Source organism: Equus caballus, chromosome 18, assembly GCF_041296265.1.
Source record: "Equus caballus isolate H_3958 breed thoroughbred chromosome 18, TB-T2T, whole genome shotgun sequence".
In the NCBI taxonomy this organism is placed as follows: domain Eukaryota; kingdom Metazoa; phylum Chordata; class Mammalia; order Perissodactyla; family Equidae; genus Equus; species Equus caballus.
In genome coordinates, this window is record NC_091701.1 from 77572470 (window position 1) to 77586456 (window position 13987).

Consider the following 13987-nt stretch of genomic DNA (forward strand, 5'->3'; position numbering starts at 1 on the left):
GTACAATTCAGTGACATTGAGCACATTCACACTGTTGTGCAACCATCACCACTATCTCCAGAACCTTTCACCATCCTAAATGGAAACTCTGTCCCCACCAAAAATTCACTCCCTATTACTCCTTCCGGTCATCCCCTGGTAACCACCATTCTACTTTCTGCCTCCATGAATTTGACTACTCTAATATCTCATATAAGTGGGATCATACAATATTTGACCTTTCATGTCTGGCTTATTTCACTTAGCATAATGTTTTCAAGGTTCATCCATGTCATGGTAAACTGGGTTTTAAAGAAGGATTTATTGGGAGTGATGTCAGCATCACGGCAGAGTGAGCTGTTCCTTTTGTCTCTCCCCATCTTAAGTTACAACTAAACGGACATTTGATAGCCAACAGAGGATTCCCACATAGCACAACAAGATGCCGGAGAGATCCATGCAGGTGGGTGGACAGGATCTTCAGGGGCACTGGAACTAGGTGAGCACACCCCTTCCCACCCCCAGCAGCAGCCAGCCAGGTCACAGCCTCACACAGTGGCCAGAAACGACTGTAAGAGGAGGTGGGGGGGCAGCCAAGTGTGGTAGCTGGGAATGGTAGCCTTGCCCATGGGAGTGCCCATGGTGCCACAGCAGCCCCAACCATGGGAGTGCTCCACACCAAGTGGCAGTGGCTCAGCCTCTGTGAAGGAGCCCTGCCTGCCAAGCACAGTGGCCAGCATGACTATAAGAGGAGGTGGGGGCAGCCCATTATGCACATGAATGCCTTTGGATGGGTAGCCCAGCCTGCAGGAGCACCCACTGTGCCATGGTGGCCCCACCTATGGGAACATGCCCCACTGAGTAATGGCAGCTCAGCCCCCATGAAAGTGCCCTGCTCACCAAGCACAATGGCCCAGCCAAACCACCTGCAAGCGTAGGGCCAGCCTGTGCCTGTGCAACCTGCCCACTGAGCACAGATGCCACACCCCCCACGAGAGCAACTTACTGAGCAACTGTGGCCAGGCTGTGCAAATGCAAAGCAACCTTACCCACACAAGCTCCAGCAGTTGGAACAGGATCAGAAACACAGCTCCCACTCTCCTCAGTGGTGGCAGGTGGAATCTGCAACCTGATGTTACTACAAATGCACTGGCAAAGGATCAGTTCATCAAACACCATGAAAAACTACAGCAACACCTCAGAGCAGAAGAGAAATGACAAGTCTCCAGAAGTCAATCCTGAAATCATAGAAATTTACAATCTAAATGACAAAGAATTTAAAATAGTGGTCATAGAGAAACTCAACAAGTTACAAGAAGTGTCAGAAAGACAGTTCAATGAGCTCAGGAATAAAATTAATGAGCAGAAGGAATACTTCACCAAAGAGATTAAAGCCCTTAAAAAAATATGTAGAAATTGTGGATCTGAAGAACACAATTACTGAGATAAAAAATAATTTAGAAACCATAAAAAACAGAGCTGACATTATGGAGGAGAGAATTAGTGAACTATAGGACAGGAATCTAGAAATCCTTCAGGTGGAGGAGAAGAGAGAACTAAGATTTGTCTTTTTAATGAAGAAATTTTTAAAGAAATACCTGACAATTAGGAAAAGCAACATAAAGATTACAAATATTCCAGAGGGAGAAGTAAGGGAGAAAAGAGAAGAGACCTTTTTTAAAGAAATAATAGCTGAGAACTTCCAAACCTAGGAAATGGACTGGACTTACAAGTTCATGAAACCAACAGAACTCCTAATTACATCAATGCAAAAAGACCTTCTCCAAGGCATATAATAGTAAAACTGGCAAAAATAAAGACAAAGAAAAAACATTAAGGGCAGCAAGGTAGGAGAAAATAACCAAAAAAAGAATCCCTATTGGACTTTCAGCAGATTTCTCAGCAGAAACCTTACATGCTAGGAGAGAATGGAATGATATATTTAAATACTGACAGACAAAAACTTTCAGCCAAGAATAATCTATACAGCAAAACCATCCTTCAGATATGATGGAGAAATAAAGCTTTCCCAGACAAACAAAAGCTGAGGGAGTTCCTCAGCACTAGACCTCCCTTATGAGAAATGATGAAGGGAGCCCTCCTATCTGGATCAAAAAGGCAAAGTTTCACAAAGCTTTGAGTTAAGAGATAGACAAAGTCAGAAAATTGGAGCTCTCTATCAGAACAGGTTAGCAAACACTTAAATATAAAAGTTATAAATATAAAAGATAAAGAGGAGGAAAGCATCAAAAATAACTTTAAACACTTCAATTTAGTCACAAACTCACAACACAACAAAGAATAATTTGTGACAACAATAACTCAGAAGGGAAAGAGGAAAGGGATGTAACCTACTTAGGCTAATCAAGATAAGTGGCTATTAGAGAATGGGCTATCTCATCTACAAGATCTTTTATACAAACCTCATGGTAACCACTAAGCAAAAAATCAGAGCAAAGCCACAAATCATAAACAATGAGAAAACCATCACAGAAAACCAACAAACTGAAATAGCAGTCAGAAATACAAGGGAAAAGAAAAATGGAAATATAGAAAACCAGAAAGCAAGAGATAAAATGGCAGTATTAAACCCTCATATATCAAAATCACTCTAAATGTAAATAGATTGAATTATCCAATCAAAAGACACAGAGTGGCTGGTTGGATTAAAAAACAAGACCCAGCAATATTCTACCTCCAGGAAACACATCTCAGCTCTAAAGAAAAACATAGGCTCAGAGTGAAGGTATGGCAGATGATACTCCAAGCAAATGGCAAGCAAAAGAAAGCAAGTGTTGCCATACTTATATCAGACAAAGCAGACTTTAGATTAAAAAGACAATGAGAGACAAAGAGGGGAGTATAATAATAAAAGGGACATTCCACCACGAGGGCATAACACTTATGAATATATATGCACCTAACACAGGAGCACCAAAGTACATAAAGCAACTATTAACAGGCCTAAAGGGAGAAATTAACAGAATGCAATAATAGTAGGGGGCCTCAACACCCCGCTTATATCAATGGATAGATCATTCAGACAGAAAGTCAACAAAGAAATAGTAGAATTAAATGAAAATATAGACCAGATGGACTTAACAGATATATATAGAACATTCCATCCAAAACAGCAGAATACACATTCTTCTCAAGTGCACATGGAACATTCTCAAAGATAGACCATATGTTGAGAAACAAGCCAAGCCTCAATAAATTTAAGAAGATTAAAATAATATCAAGCATCTTTTCCAACCATAATGCTATGAAACTAGAAATCGACTACAAGAAAAAAGCTGGGAAAGTCACAAATATGTGGGGACTAAACAACATGTTACTGAACAACCATTGGATCAATGAAGAAATCAAAATATATCTGGAGACTAATTAAAATGAAAATACATCATACCAACTCTTATGGGATGCAGCAAAAGTGATGCTAAGAGGGAAATTCATAGCAATACAGGCCCACCTCAGCAAACAAGAAAAATCTCAAATAAGTAATCTTAAACTACACCTAACAGAACTAGAAAAAGAAAAAAAAACAAAGCCCAAAGTCAGCAGAAGGAGGAAAATAATAAAAATTAGACCAGATATAAATGAAACAGAAACCAAAAAAAAAGCAGTAGGAAGGATCAATGGAACTAAGAGCTGGTTCTTTGAGAAGATAAACAAAATTGACAAACCCTTAGCCAGACTCACTAAGAAAAAAGAGAGAAGTCTCAAATAAATAAAATTAGAAATAAAAAAGGAGAAATTACACTTGATACCACAGAAATACAAAAGATTATAAAAGAATACTATGAAAAACTATATGCCAACAATTGGACAACCTAGAAGAAATGGATAAATTCTTAGACTCATACAACCTCCCAAAACTGAATCAAGAAGAAATAGAGAATCTGAATAGACCAATCACCAACAAAGAAATTGAAACAGTATTCAAAACCTCCCCAAAAACAAAAGTCCAGGACCAGGTGGCTTCTCTGGAGAATTCTACCAAACGTTCAAAGAAGATTTAATATCTATCCCGCTCACACTATTTCAAAAAAGTGAGTACATGGAACACTTCCTAACTTATTCTATGAGGTTAATATCACCCTGATCTCAAAACCAGACAAGGACAACGCAAAGAAGGAAAATTACAGGCCAGTATTGCTGATGAACGCAGACACAAAAATCCAAACAAAATATTGGCAAACTGAATACAGCAATACATTAAAAAGATCATGCACCATGATCAAGTGGGATTTATACCAGGGACACAGGGATGGTTCAACATCTGCAAATCAATCAATATGATACACTACATTAAAAAATGAGGAATAAAAATCATGTGATCATCTCAATAGATGCAGAGAAAGCATTTGACAAGATCCAACATCCATTCATGATAAAAAAAAAAAAAACTCTCAATAAAATGGGTACAGAAGGAAAGTATCTCAACATAATAAAGCCCACATATGACAAACCCATAGCCAACATCATACTTAGCAGTAAAAAACTGTAAAACATCCCTCTGAGAACAGGAACAAGACAAGGGTGCCCACTCTTGCCACTCCTATTTAACATTGTACTGGAGGTTTTGGCCAGAGCAATTAGGCAAGAAAAAAGAAATGAAAGGTATCCAAATTGGAAAGGAAGAAGTGAAACTCTCATTGTTTGCAGACAACATGATTCTATTTATAGAAATCCCTAAAGAATCCATCAGAAAACTATTAGACAATAATCGACAACCACAGCAAACCATTTTGCAGGGTACAAAATCAACTTATAAAAATCAGTTGCATTTCTAGGTACTAATAACAAACTATCAGAAAGAGAACTCAAGAATACAGTCCCATTTACAATCACAAAAAAATAAAATAAAATATCTGGGAATATATTTAACCAAGGAGGTGAAAGACCTATACACTGAAAACTATAAGACATTATTGAAGGAAATGAAAGAAGACATAAAGAAATGGAAAGATATTCCATGTTCATGGATTGGAAGAATAAACATAGTTAAAATTTCCATATTACCTAACACAATCTACAGATTCAATGTAATCCCAATCAGAATCCCAAGGTTATTCTTCATGGAATATCATGAAGAACCAAGAATCCTAAAGTTTACATGGAACAACAAAAGACCCCAAATAGCAAAGGCAGTCCTGAGAAGAAAGAACAAACCTGGAGGCATCACAATCCCTGACTTCAAAATATACTACCAAGCTATAGTAATCAAAACAACATGGTACTGGTGCAAAAACAGACACACAGATCAGTGGAACAGAATTGAAAGCCCAGAAATAAAAGCGCACATCTATGGAAAGCTAATCTTTAACAAAGGAACCAAGAACATACAATGGAGAAAGGAAAGTCTCTTCAATAAATGTTGGGAAAACTGGACAGCCACATGCTAAAGAATGAAAATAGACCATTAGATTACAGCATACACAAAAATTAACTCAAAATGGATTAAAGACTTGAATGTGAGACCTGAAACCATAAAACTCCTAGAAGAAAATACAGGCAGTATACTGACATCAGTCTTAGCAGCATCTTTTCAAATACCGATCTACCCAGGCAAGGGAAACAAAAGAAAAAATTAACTCCTGGGACTACATCAGACTGAAAAGCTTCTGCAACGCCAAGGAAACTATGAACCAAACAAAAAGACAAGCCACCCACTGGAGAAAATATTTACAAATAATATATCTGACAAGGGGTTAATCTCCAAAATATATAAAGAACTCATACAACTCAACAAAAAAAAGACGAACAACCCAATCGAAAAATAGGCAGAGGATATGAACAGACATTTTTCCATTAGACAGATGGCTAACAGGAATGTGAAAAGATGTTCAAAATCGCTGATTATTAGGGAAATGCAAATCAAAACTATAATGAGATATCACGTTGTGCCCGTCAGAAGGGTTATAATCACCAACATAAAAAAATAACAAATGTTGGAGAGGATGTGGAGAAAAGGGAACCCTCATACACCACTGGTGGGAATGCAAACTGCTGGTGGGAATGCAGCCACTATGGAAAACAGTATGGAGATTTCTCAAAAAATTAAAAGTAGAAATACCATATGACCCAGCTGTCCCACTACTGGGTATCTATCCAAAGAACATGAAATCAACAATTCAAAGAGATTTCTGCACCCCTATGTTCACTGCAGCACTATTCACAGTAGCCAAGATATGGAAGCAACCCAAGTGCCCATCGACTGATGACTGGATAAAGAAGATGTGGTATATATGTACAATGGAGTACTACCGAGCTATAAAAGAAGACAAAATCATCCCATTTGCAACAACATGGATGGACCTTGAGAGTATTATGTTAAGCGAAATAAGCCAGACAGAAAAAGACAAACACCATGTGATTTCACTCATATGTGGAAGATAAACAAATTCATGGATAAAGAGAACAGATTAGTGGTTACCAGAGGGGAAGGGGGCAGTGGCAGGGGAAAGGGGGAAAGGGGCACATATGTATGGTGACCGATAAAGATTAGACTATTGGTGGTGAGCGCAATAGAGTCTATACAGAAACTGATATATAATAATGTACACCTGAAACTACACAATGTTATCAACCAATATGACCGCAATAAAATAATTGAAACAATAAAATAAAATAAAGAGGGATTTATTTTGGAACACAAGTCCTGTATTCAAAGCTGACTTGAGGCAGCTGCTGGTTTTAGGACTACGGAAAGTTGTCCCTGCCTGAGAGAATCTTTACAGTTGGATTTCTTTCTGCAAACTTCCAAACATAAAAAGTGGCCCTGGGAAAAGCAAATGGAAATGTCATGTCCCAGCCATATATTAGGTTGTTCTAAGTTAACTTCAATAGCAAAAAACGCAGTACTAATTCATTTCTCCCAACAATATTTTTATGTGCCCCTTGCACCTCCAAAACCCCAAAACTCCTGAGATAGTTTATTTCCCCAGAGATTGCCTGAGGAGTTTAAGGAATCTTTTTCTCTCCTATAGAATTTGTTAATGCTCAGAATACAGAAAAGGGTAGGAAGAGAGCCAGAAAATGCAGGAAACGTGTAAGCCATTTGCCGTAACGTGGCTGAAGAACCGCGGTTGCAGCGATAGAACGACGGTGTGCATCTCTCCGTCCTGGGAGGAAATCGTCAGCGCTTGGTGCCACCGGGTCTTTTCCCCGCGTGTGAAGTTCCCCTTCATGTGCTTGGGCAGCCCCAAGGGTGTCTCCATAGAGCAGGGATCCTCTGAGAAGCCTGAAGACATGTAGGGTAGGAAGAGCCACAAGACCGAAGATTTAAGAACAAAACAGAGGAATAAAAGGAAAGAGGAGCTGCTTCCCTATCTGGACCTGAATGCTCAGAATATTTAATATATTTGCTTGAGGCTAGACAGGGGTGAGTAAAATAAATGATAGCCACATGACTCGTTTAAGAAGCAAGTAAAAAATATGAAAGCCACATGACCTGTTTACAAAGCAAATAAAAATAAAACAGTTCTGAAGAACAAATGAAAAAATAGGAAGATGAATTGTACAGTTTTTAAAAAACAATGTTTACACCAAGAAAACATCTTTTATCTTTCAAACTTAAAGTGCATAGACTTGTTTTCTTACCAATGCATTGATATTTATGGTCCTTATGGATATTCCAGATACTGAAATATAATTGATGTAGGAATTTTGTTTGTTCTCAGTCTGTGCATGTAGACACCAACCACACAGATGCCGATTGGGAATTTCAGCCAGATGTTAGCATTTTATTCCATAACACAAACATCTTATGTTACTTTGTAGTACTTGCGTTATGGCCTTAATGTCCAGCTTTCTCCAATATATTTTACATAATTTTGTACACTCTCCTAGTGGAGTAGAAGATAAAGGACACTAAAAAAGTGTGTAAGGAAAGGACTTCCTTCTTGGTTGCCCACAGCCACTAGTATGAAAAAACATGAAAAGGCAACAAGCTTTTTCTAAGCAATGAAAGCCTTTTCAGGGGAGAGAAAAAGTGGGCTACAGGTGTAAACCTAGCAATGACTATGGTTTTGAACATCGTTTAAAATGCCCTCAGGCCTCCCAGTAGTTTGTGAGGCCACGGGGCTTCTGGAAGGTGTTAGGGTACTGGATGGAGGGTTGGTTCAAGTCTTCAAAACCCAGTACCTTTCGTTTCTATTTTATATCAGTTAATAAAGCAATTACATATATGTTTTATATACACACACGTATATATATATATGGGGGTTATTTTTCACTCAAAATGAAATATTTTGAGACCTTTCAAGTACACACAGAGAAAGTGAGAGAAGCAGTGGGTGCAGGCCATTTGACGATATTCACCAACCTAGTTTCTCAGTTGGCTTATCTCATTGTCGACCATTGCTAGCAACCAGGATGGTTTTTAACCATTTCACAGCTTCCCATTGCTTTTATCCTCTTCCGTATATTGTTTCATTTGTACCTTTTACATCTATTGCTTTAAAGACAGGAAGCAAAAAGAACATGGATATTTATTTATTTTTATATTTGGATTTCTGGGGTTTTTTTAATTGAGATAACATTGATCTAGCACATTAAATAAGTTTCAGGTGTACATCATTACATTTCAGTTTTTGTGTAGATTACATCATGTTCACCACCCGAAGACTAATTGCCATTCATCACCATACACACGTGCCTAATCACCCCTTTCACCCCCCCCCCCCGTCCTCCCTTCTCCTCTGGTGACCACCAATCCAATCTCTGTCTCTAGGACATGGATATTTAAATATAAGTTCACGAAGAGCTTTAAAATGACAATAATTCTAAAAATTTGCCTCAAGATACTGTTCACTAGATTCTTAAGTTACATGTGTCTGATCAAAATTATTGTATCACATATCAAGATGTCTCTTATACATGAAAAATCAGTAAAAAGTAGATATAGTGGCCATTATATCCAAATTGGCTTTTTCAAAATTGAGGATAAAAACAACCCATTGTTTGAGGGGGAAAAAAACTGCTTGCAAAACTCAGTCTGCTATCTTTTACTTATACGTGTAAAAGATTCTAAGAATAAGCCAGTTTATTTTAAATGTAAGCCAAACGTTAGGACATGAAAACAGTTTTTGTCTCTTTTGACATGAAAAGATACAGTTAAATTTCAATCTTTTAAAAAAAATATTCTGTCCCCAAACCAGACACAACATAAAAATTATTCTTAAACTTGTTTATCAAGAAATCTGCTTTCTCATACACAATCAATTTAAAGTAAATTAAATAGTGTGTGTCTATAGTCAGATGGAAAAAGTAAAAATGTATCATAGGTAATAAGTACATATGAATATTAAAGACTATACTTAAAATGAATTTGATAATAAATCTTTAATAATATAATGATCTATAATAAAATATTTTACTTAAATATCCTGCTTTATCATACCACACAAAAAATGTCAAGCTGGTTAAGGGAGTTTGCAAAATTATATTATGGTGAAAGGGGTTTGGAGTCAAAATATTGGACCAGGAGGATGACCTGTGTAATGGGTCACCGAAACCATCGTCATCGCTCAAAAGACTTAGAAGAACAGAAATGTGCATTATTAGCAAAATAAACCTTACCCTTTACTCTCAGGAATTCCCCTCCAGTTTGACTACATAGGAAGGAAAGTTTGTATTTCACCCTGTTTAATCCATTTTAAGATGCACAATCTCTGTTAAATCAGGATGCATCTTACAATAGCCGTCAGGTGGGCTGCAGCTGTGACTGAAGCTACCATTGCACGTGTGAACATCAAACGTGCCAGCATCGAAACTTGTAGAACGAGTGTCAGTGACTTGGAAGAAAGTCTTGCAGACAGGAGAACTTTTTATTTCTTCTTCTTTTCAAACTCTAGGAACCAAATGGTTTCGGTGAAGGAGTGAATCAGACATTCTCTAAGCAGGAGTCAAAAGTAGGCCTACTCTACATAATTGCCAGGGCAGCCTAGGAGCCCAGCACCATGACTCTCCAGTATTTTACAAAATGCTACGTCATCACACTCCTGACGCAGAGGACACCATGGATAAATACAGACTTCAAAGAGTCTGAGTCAAATGCTGAATGTGAAACAGCTTTAGGAGCACCTAACACAATTTTTGTCACAATGTTTCATTTTTTGCATGCACAAGTATGATATATGATAAAATAATCTGTCTAATTAAATTTATAACAGCCCTTCCAAGAATTATAAAAGAAACTTTCTAATCATGTCATAGTTTAACCCGCATTTTTTTGTTTCTTAACAGTGCATACAATAATGGTGCCTCTTACAGTGATAGCATCTTAGACTCAGTGAAAGAGGGTATTCAATTTGGAGATTCAGTACTTTCCCCTGTTCTCATAAAATTGCTAGTTAATGAACTTGAGTGAGCTAAAACGTTCGCTGTGTGTACTGTGTTGCTAAATGCTGGTTGCATTCCAGTTTAACAAAAGGTTGCAGCCTGTTCTTGTTTGACATAGAGACTGGTTTTTTTTTTTTTTTTTGCCCAAGACTGTTATTGGCATGTGGCCCCTATTTAACTGACCTCAAAATATTTCTTGGGAGGAGAAATGCCAGAAGTTCAGTTTCGCATGTGCGCTTTCCTTAAAAGTGTCGGGTTAACTCTTGTTTCCTTTGCTAGGGGTGCAGGCTGCATCTTTATTGAAATGTTCCAGGGTCAGCCTTTGTTTCCTGGGGTTTCCAACATCCTTGAACAGCTGGAGAAGATCTGGGAGGTAAGAAAAGAATTCTTCTTAGGAAGAAGTATCTGCATTTCAAACTTTGAACCAAATTTGCCTTAGAGACAAATGAAGCAGTCCATTCACTTTGAGATATTATGCCATGTTTTAAGGTTGTGGAAACCGTGCTATTTGCCACAGGTATAAGCACCCTGGGAGTGAGTGGTCAAGAAAGCCCCTGATATCTGGGAGCAGCCCATTAATCCACCTGTTCTCTCTTCATTGTCTCCATCTCCCAGGGCAGTTTCTGCCGGTATTACCTAAGCACATCCCTGCCTGGTCACCCCCAGCTCTAATTCTACCATATATTTGGCCCTGGATCTTTGTCAACTGAAGATAAGACACTAAATTGTCATAGAATCCTGATTAAACAAAGGCTCACCATGTTAATGTGAGAGAAGTATACTATTTGTCATGCTCCTCCAAAACCAAATTCCTAAGATCGCAAGGTGCTTTTGTGTGAGTGGTTCCGTTTCTTCATTCATTATTTATCCCTACCTCATTTGTGCTATGATGTACTTCATTTTCATGTCCCTTGTAGTTTCTATGCCATGTACTGTAGTCATCTGTGTATTTCCTTTTCTCTTGGTGATTTTTTAATTTTGGTAAAATATACATAAAGTTTACTTTTCTAACCATGTTTAAGTGTACAGTTCATAGGCATTAAATACGTTCACGTTTTTGTGCAACCATCGCCACCATCCATTTTCAAAACTTGTTCATCGTCTCAAACAGAAGCTCTGTATTCATTAAAGAACAACTCCCCATCTTCGCTCCTCTTAACTCCTGGTAATCTCTCATTTGTTTTCTGTTCCTGTAAATTTGCCTATTCTGGGATTCTCATATCAGTGGAATCATATGGTATTTGTCCTCTGTGTCTGGAAGACACTTAGCATAATATTCACTTAGCATAGCATTCTCAAGTTCATCCACACTGTAGCAGGTGTCAAAGAGCTTTCACTGGGGGGTTATCCCTTGTCATCCTTTCAAGTTTGCTTGCCTTGAGCAGGCATCTGCAGCATTCTGGGGAATATGGCCAGAGTGTGGTTTTTGTGCAGGTGAGGAAACTTGTCTTCTCTCGAACTCCATTACAATTTTGATTTAGTAGCCCCAAACTTTTGCCTGTCCAGAATGATATAAAATTTTCATTTTCCAATTGCATCACCACTGTGGAGTCCTTCATTTATTAAAAAAAAAAAAAAAAAGTTGAATTTATCTTTAATACACACATAAAGGTGAGGAAAACCCCTTAGTGAACATTTGGGAAAAGGGAAAAGAGTTAGTTGCCGGTGTGTGCAGGGTCATTGGCTCACCTCTGTGAAGAAATTCTATGCAAATCAGTCTAGTGCTATAGAATCAGGACCCAGAAGACATTGTCTTCTGGCTAAAAGAAAACATGCTTTGTGAAATTAAGACACTGTATAGAGATTAATCACTGCCATTAAATTCTTTTTTGGAAACATGGGGGTTATTACAGGGGAACATGGGAAAAATTGGGAAGCATTCACAAACTAAGAAAACATTTTTCAAACCAAAAGGTTTTTTCTTCAAACTCCGCTGCAATGCTCTCTGCAAGCAGCATCACTGGAGGCGGCCAAAGCAATGGCTTTGGAGTTGTAAGACCTGGGTTGGAATTCTAGCTACTTCCTAACTAAACAGATGTGGGCAAGGGATGTCATCCCTCTGGGCCTCAGTTTCCTGTTTGCTAAATGGGGCTGTGATGACTTTCTGACCGTGCTGTGAGCGTCCCGTAAGATCAAATGCGTGACAAGCTCCAAGGTCCTTGAGTGCTCAGTAAGTGTTTGCCCCTTCCTCTCATGTAGATGACTATTGTAGAGATGTTTCAATAATATAGCTAACAAGCATTTCCTGACATTTACCTTGTTCTTCTGTTCTTCTTGCACTTAGTATTACTTCTTGTCCGCAATAGAGGAAGCATGATTAGCACTGCCAATACCTGACCCCTGGTATTTCCTAATCATTTAATCAGGAAATAACACTTATTGGACACTCACCGTGTAAAATACTCTACAAGGTCTTGTAAGAAGTTGTAAGGCATGGGAGAAAGGGAAGAATAAGAAAAATGCATGATCTGTGCTTTCGGGTGTTGTTTGGTCTAGGAGGGGTGATGGGTGAAGTAGAAGTGAACATATGTGAAACAAACATCAACTATGCACACGTGTAAAAGGATGTATGTACGTATGGAGAGTTAACATAAATTGTAATATTGAAGTAAGGCGTGCTATTAGGATATTTGAAAAGTTGTGCAGAAACTGATTTTTTTCATATTAAACAGTATATTTAAATGATCATGCTCTTAAAAGCACTCATTCTACAGTTCTTTGAATTTAACCCAGCATTTAGAAATCAAGAACAGAAAAAATGGCCTGGCTGTTTCCCAGGACCTGATGGCTCTGTAGTTATGGGTTCAGGTTTCCAGGACTGGCCTTGCTGACTGACACTGGCTGACTCAGTGACTGAAAGAATTTGGACTTGAATCTGGACATAAAGTCCCAAACGTGAGTGATGCAGCAAAAACAAACATGTCTTAACAAATCAGTCCAATAGTTCCTGCCCAGGAGGCCATGTTCACGTCTGCCATCATCCTTATCACACTGCAATAAATCAAAGGGTCTTTATTTTGACATTTATGACAACTCGCTACAAATTTAAAACAAGTAAACATATTAGAAATAATACTGGCCTGGAGTCAGGAGACATGAGTTCTGAACCCAGCTCCAGCGTCAGGTTATGAGGCAGAGCAAGTCGCATAACCAACCTCCCTGGGTCTCCAGCGTCATCAGCTGTATTTGATTTTCTGACTCCATGAAGTTATGACTTCTCCGAACAAAGCATAAAGAAAATATTGTAGCTCCCATCATTTTAAATAACAATATTCTTCTCTGTTCATTAGATTTCCCCTGCTCCCCTGCCTCAGTTAGTTATTTCTCAAGTTTAACAACTTGCATAGCTCATTGTTAACTTTCACTCAGCACTGATCAAAGAAATAGTTCCATTTTGCTTAGCCGTGCCTTATGGGCACCGGGAGGATAGATTCCTGACATCTCATTTTTCCCGTGCAAGCAGGTAGAGCCCGCAGTTTTGTTAGCACGTCTGCAGTTCCATGCTCTGAGGACAAAGTGAGAAAGATGCCACATCCAGCAGAGGGTTGTCTTTTATGCTGCTACATCTCAAGCAGGCTAGACATTTAAACATTACAAATAGCTCCTGAGTTTGTGTTTACTAAACATGGTCTACACAGATGCAAATAGGAAAACGATTTTG

At 38.4% G+C, this 13987-nt stretch overlaps 1 protein-coding gene across 2 annotated transcripts in view; it reads left to right on the top strand.

Moving 5' to 3' along the window:
- CDK15 (cyclin dependent kinase 15) overlaps positions 1-13987 on the top strand; it is an 87900-nt gene that overhangs the window by 33768 nt on the left and 40145 nt on the right. For both annotated transcript variants that reach the window (XM_023622400.2, XM_070242139.1), the window contains exon 9: positions 10606-10699. In XM_023622400.2, the coding sequence (XP_023478168.1) occupies positions 10606-10699 (94 nt within the window). The remainder of the gene's footprint in view (positions 1-10605; positions 10700-13987) is intronic.